Source organism: Mesoplodon densirostris, chromosome 11 (genome assembly GCF_025265405.1).
Source record: "Mesoplodon densirostris isolate mMesDen1 chromosome 11, mMesDen1 primary haplotype, whole genome shotgun sequence".
Taxonomy (NCBI): Eukaryota; Metazoa; Chordata; class Mammalia; order Artiodactyla; family Ziphiidae; genus Mesoplodon; species Mesoplodon densirostris.
The window spans coordinates 13199473-13213366 of NC_082671.1; the positions used below are offsets into that span (position 1 = coordinate 13199473).

The window sequence follows — 13894 nt, forward strand, 5'->3', positions numbered from 1 at the left end:
AAAAAAGCTCAAGAAAAGATATGGATAAAACCATGTTTGATCATACCACAATAAAATATTTAATCATAATTTTTTCTTATTTTAAAAATATGTTTACCTCAGAAAATTTTAAAATATGTTTATATTATACATGTTTTGTGGCCTCTGTTTTAAGATGGGACAATTCAGAGTTATAATTCCCTCTCCAGAAACTCCTGTGGATCAGACCAAGGCTAGACTTTACCTGCCCTTGGAAATAACTTCCTTTCCCTACCTGGCTTCCACTGTGCCCTCACATTTTCTTGAAAAGCACTCCCTCAGTAAACAATTTGCACCCAAGCCCTGTCTTAGGCTCTGATTCAGGGAAAGCAGTTCCCTAATGTGAAGAATAAGTTGAGTCAGTAGACTGAAAAGGAGTTACCACAGTAATGGAATACAAGAACAAAATACCTTCAAATATATCCTGGTAAAATGACTGAACTCCAAGGATAAAAATAAAATCTCACAAATAATAAATGAATAAAGGCCAGTGAACGAGAATGGGACTTCTTAGCTGCACATTGGAAGCTGATGGACCATGGAACACTATCCAGACTTCTGAGGAAAAAAAAGAGCTACAACTTAAGGGTCTATATATCATTTAGATAACATTTACCAGCCAGGGTGAAGGAAAGATATTCCTAGAGCTACAAAATTTCATAGACTCTATTACCCACGTACCTCACCTAAGGAGAATTCTTCAAAAAGGACTACTCAATTGAAAATAAATCAGGGGACTTCCCTGGCAGTCCAGTGGTTAGGACTCCGTGCTTCCACTGCAGGAGGCATGGGTTCAATCCCTGATTGGGGAAGATGCTGTATGCTGCATGGCACAGCCAGAAGTAAAAAAAAAAGAAAAAGAAATCAGAACAGAGACTTCAAAATCAGGGAAGATGAAGAAGAGAACAAATAGTAGTGAGCTATGATTCCTGCAATGTATGTATAATTAAGTCTGAGTAGATAATGATACAGTGATTGGGAATTTGTAATATAAATGCTACATAATGATTCTTGAAAAAAAAAGGCACTCTGCAAGAGAAATCATAATAGTCTAGAAATAAAGTGCTAAATCATCTCAACAAATCTTTGGAGTTGACAGGGGATATAAAGAAGAAAATAAAACTGTTAAAAAGATGTTAACCTGTGAGTAAAGGCAGAAGGTGGGGAAGTACATATATTCTGAAATCTCCACTTTCTGAGGCAGGGGGAACAGTGAAGGGGCTGGATGTGCAAAAGCTGGTATTTTATAAAAAGGGTAAAGAATATGGTTTAACTGTGCATGTCAAAAGAGAATGTAACCAGTAATAAAAAATACAGTATTACTTCTAAATTAACAAAGAAGAAAGGGGAATATACATTCTGCCAGTTTGGTATTACTTTGGGGCGATTAGTAATTAGTAATAGAAACCTGAAATAACAGGGTCTTACCGACGATACAAGTTTATTTTTTCCCTCATGCCCCTGAAAGTAGACCACTCAAGGCTGCCAACAGTGGCTTCACGAGGTCATCACTGTCCAGGCTCCTTTAATTTTTTTGTTCCAATATCCTGAATATTCGACTTCCTTTTTCAATGCCATCTTCTAAGTGCTACCCGGCCATGATTACTCCCACACTCCAAGTAGAAAAAGAGGAGGAAAAGGGAACTACAAAGGATCTCTCATCTGAGTTACCCTCCTTTTTAGTCAGGTTTCCCAGAAGCTCCACCCACAGCTTCCACCAGCCATACGGCCCTCCTCTCACCACAGGGGCCTTGGAAATACAGTTTTTCTCCTGAGTGCATTATCACTCCCCCCAAAATTTAGGTTCTGGTATTAAGAACAAACGGGAGAATGGATAATGGATGTCTGCCAGTGATGTCTGCCACAGTGTCGTGATAAAACCAGTAGAAATAGCAAAAAGGAACAGCAATAGAAAAACATAAAGATGGAAAGAAAGAATCATGTTTATAGTTGTTTAAATGTGACAATGGACTGAATTCTATTAAAAGCTAACTGTCAGATTAAGTTAAAAATATAAAACCACTATAAGTTGCAGAGAAACAAAACTATAAGAAAATTATTTCCTAAAAAGGCTGAACACAGGCAGCACCTTCCTCCAGTTTCTTTATCTTATTCTTCAGTGAATAAACAAGAGTTTAGGGCTTCCCTGGTGGCACAGTGGTTAAGAATCCGCCTGCCAATGCAGGGGACACGGGTTTGAGCCCTGGTCTGGGAAGATCCCACATGCCGCAGAGCAACTAAGCCCGTGAGCCACAACTACTAAGCCCATGTGCCACAGCTACTGACCCTGTGCTCTAGAGCCTGCGAGTCACAACGACTGAGCCCACGTGCCACAACTACTGAAGCCTGGGAGCCTAGAGCCCGTGCTCCACAACAAGAGAAGCCACCGCAATGAGAGGCCCATGCACTGCAACAAAAGGGTAGCCCCCGCTCGCTGCAACTAGAGAAAGCCCGCACACAGCAAGGAAAATCCAATGCAGCCAAAAATAAATAAATAAAATAAATAACAAAACAAAACAAAACCCAAGAGTTTGGCAGCAATGATTATGACAATGAAGATGAGTAAAGATGATGCAGAATTGCAGGTATTTAATTGAAAATATAAAAGTATCTCTTTTTTATATATCTAGAATGCCTAATTCAAAGGTTTAGCAAATTGCAAGATTAATATAAAATTTATCTCTAAGATAGCTTGCTTTTAATCAAATTTCATATATCCCATAAGAAAGTATTAGACACCAAGTACTTATTGTTATGCACGATTATAATCTTCAAGATAGTAAAGCAGTTGTTCAGATTTTGGGACATTATGATTTGAGTGAGCTCAAGGAAAAGAGTTTTGTGAAAGATAACCTTAGAATACAAAATATGTAGGTATTTATGTATGTAAGTACAAAAATATTTAGGTAGAATTTTGGATTTGATAATAAGCAAACTTATTTCTTATATCAGAATATAATCATTATCATAATGTTTAATGCCAGTTATTAAAGAATTACTTAAGGGTAAACATCAACTACAATTTTTGTTTGTTTATTAAGTTTTTAATATTACACATATGATATTTAAGGTAGCCCTTCTCTCCACCTGTCAGGTCACTTTGCTGACCAATAAAAATGGTTAAAGAATCTGAAAAGATAACCAAAACATAACCTCCAGGGCAGGTCAAGGCAAAGGGTTTACTAATAAATTTAAGGGACAGATAATTGTCATGGTATAAAATCTTTTCAGAAAATGAAAATATATGGAAAACAACTCATTTTAGTAAGATATGTTAACATATTATCAAATAGATAATTTTCCCAAAATATTAATAAGTGCCTATGAGTATTCCAAATTCTAGGTCTGAGGTTCTAGGGGTACACATATGAATCAGATTCTTGCTTTCAAGGAGTTCACAGACTAGTCAGGGAAAACACATAAATTCAAATGCTGTAGTTAGTGAAATCCACTTACAGCAGTTTGGCAATCTACACAATCTGAATGAACCTTCTAGCACAAACACTGCATTATTATGGCCAGAAGAAAATAAGGGAAATCAAAGAACAAAAAATAAAAAATAAAAGGACAGTGAAATAACAACTGAAGGTGAGAGGTAAGCAAGCCTCCACTCTAGGGTTGCAATGGAGAATAAATCTGTAAGGAGGCGAAGTAGAATATGAGCCTCTTCAACAAGCTGGGACACCCACAGGGCACTAAAATGGTCACAGGTTGATAGCAGCATCCAGCCCAAAGAAGAAGAAATTGTTAATTTTCTGTGGAAGGCAGCAATGCTCAGTTAGTTCCTCAGGACTCCCACAGGTGATCTTCAACCATATATTAGTTTAGAATATATATTTGCCAAATAAATAAAGTCACAAGTCTTCATGTGTTGTAGACCACCATGAATTGACTGTGTTTATCAGTTCATTCTGACTGCCAAATTATAACACACCGTAATTTATTCATCCAGTCTCTTGTCCATGTGCAGCTGGTTTGTTTTTGCTACTGTGAAGAGCTCTACCAAGAACTTTAGCGAACATGCACCATGTACATAAGTGCTATCATTTCCCTTGGGTAAATATGCAGGAATGGAATTGCTGGTTCAGCATAAATGTGAATCTATTTTCAAGTTCACAAGACATTGACAAAGTTTTGTTTAAAAAATAGTTGAATCACTTTATACTCCTACTAGTGTTATAAGAAATTCTGTGCAACATTTACTATTGTCATTTAAAAATTTTTTACCAACCTAGTGAATGAAAAATTGCATTTCACTGTGGTCTTGATTTGCAATTCCCTGATGACTCAAACTGAACATCTCTTTTTATGCTTATTGGCCATGTTTTTCCACTGTCTTTTGCTCAGTTTTCTATTGGCTTGTTTGGACTTGGTTTCAATTTATATCCAACTGTTTACCTGGTCCATTACATTATTCTCAGGCAACAGGACAAATTAAATATCCAACATTAGAATGTTTCCCAAATACATCATGCCTAGAAATTATTCTGGCATTAGTTCACACTGTTTGCTCCCCAAGCTTGCTGTGGCCTTCTCCTTCCCCAAAGGGCCTTCAGCTCAGAACAAATGTTACCTGATCTCTGAAGACACCCCTAGGCCTGATAAAATTTGTTCTGTACACCAAGAGCGTTTCATTCATGCCACTCCATTATAGCAAACCACCTGTGTACCACATAGATGTCTTCCCCTTCCCTCGCTCTTTACTTGGAAAATAGAAGCTTCTCGATGGCTTATTTATCTCTGAATCTTCAAAAGTTAACAGTTCTTGGGACAAAAGAGGCATTAAATGTTCAACTTCAGAAGAGATGACTTTGCTACAGGATCTAATTTCAACAGCATTTCATTCACATTGTAAGAAAAGCCTTATAGAACAGCTTTAAATTAAGTTCTTTAACAAACGTGTAGGAAGGCATTTTATTAGTCAACTTCAGAAAATCTCAGTCAGTTCTAGTTTCAGATATCTTGCATTCTCAAATCATGTGACCCAGTTTTGGTTTGGAAAATGATTACTTCAGGACTGGACACTACCATGGGACTCATACTCACAGACAAAAACAAAAGATTTCTCGTGTTCAAATAATTTGGTCATATTTTATAAAGTACATAAAACATGAACAAAAACAAAAAAGCTGTGCTACAAGGGAAAATAAAGTTCTACTAGACAGGTTCAAAAAAATTGAGGCCACCATCAAAAATATAAACAAAAAATTAATTCCAAATAACTTAAATACTTAAAGAATATTTTAAATTATCATACGAATACTTATTTTCATGCTCCACTGCAGTCCCACCTTCATCCTCAATAATCTGATTCACACTAAATTGGGGATTTAATAGGTACATTACCTATCTACTCAAATTCACTCATTCGCTCACTCAACAAATACAACGGCACAGAAGTGTGCCAGACCCTGCTGCTTCTTTTTAAGTAACTCAAGGGTTTTTTCACTTGAATTAAAAAAAGTTGAACTTATGGGACTGTCTCACTGCCCCAGAAATTTAATTAATACCAGCACCATGGATACACTTGAGTAAAGCAATTAGAAGTGAAATGTCAGCAAATAGGGACGGGAGCCTCCCTGGCAGAATTAGTAGCACATAACGGTTAAGGTCAAAGCGTGCAGCATCCAACAGGGCTGGGTTCACATCCTGGCTCAGTTCTACCCCCCACCCCGTATCAGTTTCCTCATCTGTAAAATGGTAATTAATAATAAATAATTCGTAAATTTGCTGGGGAATCAAATGCAATCATGGAATACAATTTGTCCCAAAGTGTCTGATATTCAATAAATGATATGATGCCAGCCTCTGCTGAGAGAATACAAGAAATGTTTCCCTGGCTAGAGTACATATGAGATATATTGATATATCGCTTAAAATGAGATACACATACATCGCAGTCAAGGCTGGGAAATTACCCCAAAGTCAATCCAGGCAACCACCTCTAGGAAGCTAAGTGATTTCACGATGTCTAGACAAGCCGGAGCTGGGGGAGATCAGTTAAGGTGCATGGGATCACACCGCATTTGGGGGCCTTAAGCCCCTTCCCCATTTCCCTCATATAAACAGGTTAGTTAGGAGTGACAGAGCCAGGAGTCGAGCGAGGCCCTTTAATGACTTCGGTTCCCGCCTCGCTCCGCTGGCGGCCCCTGCCTGCGGCACGCAGGTGGGGCGCCGTCTCCAGCTCCGCCGGCGACCCAAAAAAGCGCCCGTAAACGGACCGCTCCTTGCTCTCCCGGGAAGGATCACTGCGTAGGACTCCACGACTACACAGCTCTCTCGCCACATCCTTTTCACTGAACCCCTTAGAACCCAACTCGCCTCCTCTCTCCTCTCCTCAGCCCCGCCCGCGATTCGGAAAACGACTTTTACTAGGAAGTGAGGGTTTATCTCCCGGCTGCTACCGGGCCACACGACCCTCTCTCCCGAGCAACAGCAGCGCATGGATGCTGGGCAGGACGCTGCCCTGCACCCCGGCCACGCTGCCGGCTAACTCCTGGATTCCCCACGTCTAGGAGTTCGAGCACAGCCGCAGGGTACGCCGGGATCGGAACGCTCACCTGCTCGGCGCGTCTACCTTTGTGCAGCTGACCCACGGCTAGCGCAGGGGCCGAGAGCTCAGGCCCAGCCTTGAACTTCGCCCACACGCAGCCACCCTGCATTCAGCGCCTGAGCTGGGTTACCCCTTACAAAGTCAGTGAAAAAATAAAATATTCACACCCGGCAGACTCCGGCGCGCCACACTAGGCCTGCACCTCGAGCTTTCCTATTGGACGCCGCGATATCCGCGGTCTCAGAGACGGGGCGGGGTCGACCAGCGAGAACCGCCCCCTCTGCCGCCTCCTATCCAATCGGAGGAGGATAGCCGGCTCACCCTATTTGCATACAAGCCATTCTATATATGCTCAGGGCCCAAAGCCTCCGCCGCTAAGAAGAGTCTACCACTTCCAAGACGTGGGTTTCGAAAGGTAGCTATGCCTTCTTTTACCAAAAGGAATCCAAAGTCGGCAGTCCGGCTCTGAAACAGAGAGCAAGGTCACTACTGCCCTGCGCCGCATTTCCCAGGCTACGTTCTAAGCGCGGACGCTGGGTTCCCCGCTCGAGCTCTGCTGCTCACACCTCCCCAAACCTCAAGCCTAACCCCAATTAACGCTTCATTTGAAGCACCTATCTGCACATTCACACGGCAGTTTAAGCGCTACCAACTCTTTTCTTGACGTTTTGAGGGCCCTAAAAAGGGCCTTTTGGGATCTGGAGATAAGCCGCAGGCACACCTCAGCCGCCGAAACCGTAGAGGGTGCGGCCCTGGCGTTTCAGCGCATACACCACATCCATGGCCGTGACCGTCTTGCGCTTGGCGTGCTCCGTGTAAGTCACCGCATCACGGATCACGTTCTCCAGGAACACTTTGAGCACTCCCCGGGTCTCCTCATAGATGAGGCCAGAGATGCGCTTTACACCACCACGGCGAGCCAGACGGCGAATGGCGGGCTTCGTAATACCCTGGATGTTGTCCCGTAAGACCTTCCGGTGGCGCTTAGCGCCTCCCTTACCCAGCCCTTTGCCACCTTTACCTCGGCCGGACATCTTTCACGACCCACGGATAACACCGAAAAGCAAGCTGCTAGTAGTTCTATGAGCTGTGAACCTGGGCTTATAGTTCCTTCTAGCGGACCTGTTTGAAAACCTCAAGAAAGTGGGCGGAGCTACAGGCTCCAGGAGATTTCTTTTTTTTTTTTTTAATTTAAATTCTCTCCCTATAGGGCTTCCCTGGTGGCGCAGTGGTTGAGAGTCCACTTGCCGATGCAGGGGACACGGGTTCGTGCCCCGGTCCGGGAGGACCCCACATGCCGCGGAGCGGCTGGGCCCGTGAGCCATGGCCGCTGAGCCTGCGCGTCCGGAGCCTGCGCTCCGCAACGGGAGACACCACAACAGTGAGAGGCCCGCATACCGAAAAAAAAAAAAAAAATTCTTGTTTGCTTATTTGGGAAAGTTTTTCTTATTTTTGCCATGAAATTGAGGAAAGACTCGATAAAATTTATTTTGCCTTTTCTCTCTCTCTCTCTCTCTCTCTCTCTCTGTAGGGCACGGGAATTCTAATTTTATAGTTTTCAAACGGAATGCTGACTCTTATAATACCATTCTCAGACTAATGTGAAAATCAATAGGAACCAGGAATGCTTTACTACATGTTAAATTTAAAAGCAGTTGCTTTACACCTGTGGATCTTTTTAAGTCACTAGCTGGGGTAGAGAAAATCTTTTAATGGTTCTTTTTTTTCTTTTGGGGGCCCCGTGGAGAAAGAACTAAAATCCTTTCAAAAAGTCTAACCTTACCCATTCCCCCTCAATCCCCCCAGACTTTTCCCTTGAAGATTTTTCTGCACAGGTGGCAGACTTTACTGCCTCCGCCGCCTCCAGCCGAAGCGCGTTTTTTGCTTTTCAATCAAATAAATATTTCTGTGATTATTTAGTTAAAATACTGTAATATTCTTATTTCATTAAAACCCGAGGTTCTCACTTAAAAATTCAAAGTTCTTGTAAAATAATGGATGCCATGATCGTGGCTTTAAATAGTGATTTATACTGCAGATCCCCAATTAGGAGGCTCTCCATTCTTTTCTTAAGAGAATCCCTGAGCAAAAACGAAACTTTTGATTAGTGTCGCCCCTCTAGGAGATAGGACTGTCTGTCTTCCCAAAAGGGTTTACTGCGATAAAAGGCAGCAGTATTTAGAGGATGATTCATAACTCTTTCCCAGGTACTTAACACCTTGAGGAACAAATATTTTAGTAAACTGTGCTCCCTGTCCCTAGTCCTGATGAATAAGCCTTTCCAGCAGGAAAGCTTTATGGTAAATATTTATATATACCTAAATGCTTATTATTTACCTATCCTTACCTATCTCCATAGCACAAAAAAGTTGCTGTTATTGTTGTTAAAGAAGAATTAAAAGAGCTCTCAGAACACTGTCCGGATGGCTGAAAAAAAAATCCTAAATAGTCAAATTGTACCATATGATTTTAATCCTTGACTCAAAGAAGAAAAGTCTTGAAGGGTCAGGATTCTTGTAATGATAAAATAGGTTGGCTTTTAAATATTTACTAAGAAATCAAGGTTAGAACATTTTCAAGTTAGAGATCTCTCTTGTTTACAAGAATAAAAGGTGTGTCCATAATAATAAGTCAAAAATAGGGGGCATACCCTGCGACCTCAAGTGCTAGAGGCATTTCTTGCTTCAGGCCTTGTACTTTAGTCCGGATTTTTCTGTTTCTTACCATGGTTTCTTAATTTTTATTTATTTTTGGCTGCATTGGGTCTTCGTTGCTGCGTGCAGGCTTTTTTTTTATCTAGTTGCGGTGAGCAGGGGCTACTCTTTGTTGCCGTGAGCGGGCTTCTCATTGCAGTGGCTTCTTTTATTGTGGAGCATGGGCTCTAAGAGCACGGGCTTCAGTAGTTGTGGCATGCGGGCTCAGTAGTTGTGGCTTGCCGGCTCTAGAGCGCAGGCTCCGTAGTTGTGGCACACGGGCTTAGTTGCTCTGTGGCATGTGGGATCTTCCCGGACCAGAGGTAGAACCTGTGTCTTCTGCATTGGCGGGCGGATTCTCAACCACTACACCACTAGCGCCACTAGGGAAGCCTGGTTACTTAATTCTTAAGACGTTATTTTCCTGGGAGTGAGCGAGGACGTTGAAACCTCAGGATCTTGTAAGTTCAACTGACCCCCTAAAGGCGGAGCAGTCGGGCCCAGGGTATTCATATGGGAGGTTATGTAAATGAGGGTTAGCAGTTTTTCTTTTAATTGGAGCAAGATGGAGAAGGCGGTCCTTCTGCCAGCGCTCTAATTGGGAGAAGAGGCTGCCTGTCATTGGTCACCGGAGCTGAGGTTGTTGCCGCGCCCAATGGGAAGGCACTGCCTAGTGTCAGCAAAGTGTTGGTGGAGGCAGTTCAGATGTGGTACGTTGCCCTCCCATTCTAGGAACTGGACCGCTGGGTTTTTTTTCCCCTAGCTGGAGTTTTAGGCGAGAGACAAACATGTCTGGTCGCGGAAAGCAGGGCAGCAAAGTGCGGGCAAAGGCCAAGTCCCGGTCCTCTCGCGCGGGCCTGCAGTTCCCGGTGGGCCGAGTGCACCGACTGCTGCGCAAAGGTAACTACGCAGAGCGAGTGGGAGCCGGGGCGCCGGTGTACCTGGCAGCGGTGTTGGAGTACCTGACGGCGGAGATCCTGGAGTTGGCTGGCAACGCCGCGCGGGACAACAAGAAGACCAGAATAATCCCTCGCCACCTGCAACTCGCCATCCGCAATGACGAGGAGCTAAACAAGCTGCTGGGGAAAGTGACCATCGCCCAGGGCGGCGTCCTACCCAACATCCAGGCCGTGCTGCTGCCCAAGAAGACGGAGAGTCAGAAGGCGAAGAGCAAGTGACCCTGATGCCGCCCCAGGAGAGCTGGCTTCCTCAGCAAACGCTCTTTCCATAGCCACCCCGCAGTGTTTCTGAATACGGTTGATGTTATGGAGGGCCGGCGCGATCTAGTGGGGAGGTGGGCGGCGAGGGGCCCATTAGGGTCGGGGGCCAATAAAGTCGGTGAAAGTTGTCCGGTCGAGAGAACTGTGTAATCGCGGGGGCCTGCCGGGTGACCCAGGGGGCAACGGGGAGGCCTTTGGAGGAGGTACTGGTGGGTCGGCCTGATCCACTTTCTGGGCTGCTTTGGTCCGCAGGTCACCCTCAAGGCGGACAAGAGAGACCAGAAGGGACCCACTGGCCTGGAGGTGGGCAGAGTTGGGAACTCTCCCTCCTCGCCTGAAGGCGGAGGAGAGACAGAGTAGGTGCGAATGCGGCTGGGGGAATTATTTTTACTTTCCCTTCCCAGGGCCTTTGCTCCCCTGCCCTGTTTGGGCAGTTCAGGAACCTGTTCTAGGAAGGAGGCGGTGGCTTCGAGCTGGTCTTGGGCAGGAAGTTGTCTCTCCGGCCATACTTTTCAAAAGGTAAAATAACTTGCCGTCTTGGGAGTGTGGCCCTGACGACACGGTGTCAACAGATTTTTCTTGGCCTGACAGCTGTTGTGTTTTCGGTATCAGACATTTTTATGTACACGCTTATGTTTACATTTCTTTAAAATGAAGGAAACATCCAGGAATATGTGTAATACGGAAGCTTGAGTCACGAGGTTGGAAGTTTGTTCCCCTGACACTCATGTTGCAGAACAGTGCAGCACCTTTCGTCATGAGTTTCATATGCTTATGAGCTTTAAAAATGATTTTCTCAAGTTTCTAGCTTCATAATGGTCTTATCTCCACCATATTAGATTCCTGTGGAAATGTAATTGGTTTGATTTTGCTTTATAACAACAGATCACCCTCTTGATGTCCCTTATGTTCTACCACTGGCCTGAAGTAATGACCTCATTCCAACAATGCCTATTGGAGTTGTGTTGCTTAATGGCACAGTAACGCTTTAATAAATATGTGAGATGTGAGAAAAGGCAAGGACAGATGATTTCAGATCAGGAATTTGAACGTTACACACTAGCCATCCAATCTGTCCTTAATTGACCCTTCCATTTCACCATTTTCTACAAGCTTTGTCCTGGCCCTCATGGTCCACAAAAAAAGATCCCCGTTTAGATTTCACATCTTTGGATTCATCTTTCCTGTGAGTCAGAGTTGAAGTCCTCTTGAAAAAAAAAAAAAAAAGAGTATGTCTTCATCCTTGGTAGTATTGTAGTTGGCCCGTTTTCTCACATGGACCGTCTTTATTTCTTCCCCAATATTTATTGAGCATCTCTATATGCCATGCACAGTACTAGGTGTTGGGTGATGGGGTATAGCTGTAGATGAGACCAACTAGATTTTGACTCTGAAAGCTCACTTATTTGTTCAGTGTCCTGAAGATAGGACACTGAACAAATAAGTTACTATCAGAGAAAGATTTCCCTTCAGCTTCCACTAGTACTTGTGTCTCTCTGTTGCTTGTGGAATGAATGTTGGGATTACTTCTCCCATTTGATTGAAGTATACAAAGGTTAGGCCACACATACCCGCGTTTGGAGGCCTAAAGTAATGACCTCATTCCAACAATGCCTATTGGGGTTGTGTTGATTAATGGCACAGTAATGCTTTAATGAATATGTGAAATGTAAGAAAATACCAAGGGTATGTACCCAGGGCAGTTTCCAAGGTGTCCAGCTGTTTACTCCACTTACCACCTTCTATTCAGAAGGCTTCCTCATATGTAAACTAATAGTCATAATACCTATTTTGATGACTGAGATTGTTCCTTTATTGCATGCCAGATATTAGATGCTCAGTAAATTGAAAGAAGTACCATTTTCTACAGGGATATAGGCTTACCTTTATAGGTTAGGGAATAGGTAACTGTAGTTAATATGATTTTGTTGTTTTTAATGCCCAATTATCAGGAATAGTTCTCATTGTTACCACTTTGTGGAGGGATGGGCAGTGGAGGGAAAAAAGTGTATATCAGGTGCTGGTTTTGACATTTATGTCTTAATTTCCTAAAAAATTTGAAGCACGTGAAAGATTATTACCAAATGGTAAAGAAATTAGGATAGGACATTTATAAGATAAACTTTTCTTTTCCCTCTAAAGATTCACAGGAGTCTAACCCTGTTACCTGCAGATAAAAACAGGCCAGATACAAGGTACAGTGATGCCCCCCATCCTCATCCTACCTCGACCACCACTGTCCCAGAGATTCTTAGGCTCCCCTTAAATACTTCCCCTGCTGCAAGCTTCAGTCAGTCCCTCACCATTTCTGTTTCTGAGGGTTTTTAAACCTGAATAGTTGATTAGCAGTTAAAAATGCATACCCCTTGCCAAATCAGTTGAGCCTGTGGATCTTTGATGCACAAACAGTTCTTGCCAATGTATGATTGTTAACTTAAAAGGCCAATATTTTTTCAAGCACGACACATGATGGAAGAAGATTTAGGACAAAAACTGGTGGGACCTGAATTCTTGTCCTTCGTAGATTTCGAATCCATAGTTGTGTGTGTATACACACATGCGCTTTCCCGTGGAGATAAGCCATTCAGCGTGGCAGGCTGTGACTTGGCCAGGATTTGTTCATTCTTTGTTTTTTCCTGCAGGGCCAGTCTTGCCTTTGTGTCCCTGAGAACTGGTCTGTTTAGTTTTGTCTGCCTGGAATCAAAAGGTTTAGTCTGGCCCCATAACTGGTGATAACTATATGCAAACTCTTCACAAATCTCCTTCCGATGGTTGAAAGGTCATATACTATGGTGTTTAAGAACTTTTACTCTCTGGAATGAGACCTGGGCTCAAATCCACTCACCTCCTTAGTAGTTGGGTGATTTTGGAAATGTTACTCAATCTCTTTAAATCTCAGTTTCATCTATTAATTGGGCATAATAATAGAGTTACATCAGTGGATCTGGGGGAAGAGTTAATGAGATAATGTAAATGAAGGCACTGAGCTTCCCATATAGAAATGTGCTCAATGAATAGTAACCATTAGTATGTGAAACTGGATTTAGAGCAAGTAGCAGTAGTCACGGGACCTATTGAAATTAGTAAACATCTGGCATTCTAGCAATTCTGTGACTTCTCATCTAGTGCACCATAAAAACAAGCTTAATGGCTGTTTTCCTAGCTATAAGACAACTACAATCCAGTCTATAACAGAAAAGAGAGTCATAAATAGCGAAATGAACCTTGTGAACCTGAATTTGTATTTTTTCCCCCTTGAAGGACAACCTAGTTTGGAATTAGTATCTTGTTTTTTTTGTTTGTTTGTTTTTTTGGGGTTTTTTTGCAGTACACGGGTCTCTCACTGTTGTGGCCTCTCCCATTGCGGAGCACAGCCTCCAGACGCGCAGGCTCAGCGGCCATGGCTCACG

The 13894-nt window shown here is 43.1% G+C and overlaps 3 protein-coding genes across 7 annotated transcripts in view; 1 reads left to right on the top strand and 2 right to left on the bottom strand.

Moving 5' to 3' along the window:
• GUCY2C (guanylate cyclase 2C) overlaps positions 1-6698 on the bottom strand; it is a 118792-nt gene extending 112094 nt beyond the window's left edge. For 2 of the 5 annotated variants that reach the window (XM_060112439.1, XM_060112435.1), the window contains exon 1: positions 6579-6698. In XM_060112439.1, the coding sequence (XP_059968422.1) occupies positions 6579-6680 (102 nt within the window). In that variant the 5' untranslated portion in view covers positions 6681-6698. The remainder of the gene's footprint in view (positions 1-6578) is intronic. The other 3 variants (XM_060112437.1, XM_060112436.1, XM_060112438.1) reach the window with 2 other exon arrangements.
• A 595-nt stretch (positions 6699-7293) lies between these two features.
• LOC132498782 (histone H4) lies at positions 7294-7605 on the bottom strand. The gene has a single exon (XM_060112892.1). The coding sequence runs from the start codon at positions 7603-7605 to the stop codon at positions 7294-7296; it is 312 nt and encodes a 103-aa protein (XP_059968875.1).
• Positions 7606-9946: 2341 nt separating this feature from the next.
• LOC132498588 (histone H2A.J) lies at positions 9947-10612 on the top strand. Its single transcript, XM_060112422.1, has one exon. It carries the CDS (start codon positions 10053-10055, stop codon positions 10440-10442), a length of 390 nt encoding a protein of 129 aa, XP_059968405.1. The 5' UTR covers positions 9947-10052; the 3' UTR covers positions 10443-10612.
• Positions 10613-13894: the final 3282 nt, after the last annotated feature.

What these genes read in the sequence shown, in the direction of transcription:
- LOC132498588 (XM_060112422.1), top strand. Translation starts at nt 10,053, where the DNA reads ATGTCTGGTCGCGGAAAGCAGGGCAGCAAAGTGCGGGCAAAGGCCAAG.
- LOC132498782 (XM_060112892.1), bottom strand. Translation starts at nt 7,605, where the DNA reads ATGTCCGGCCGAGGTAAAGGTGGCAAAGGGCTGGGTAAGGGAGGCGCT.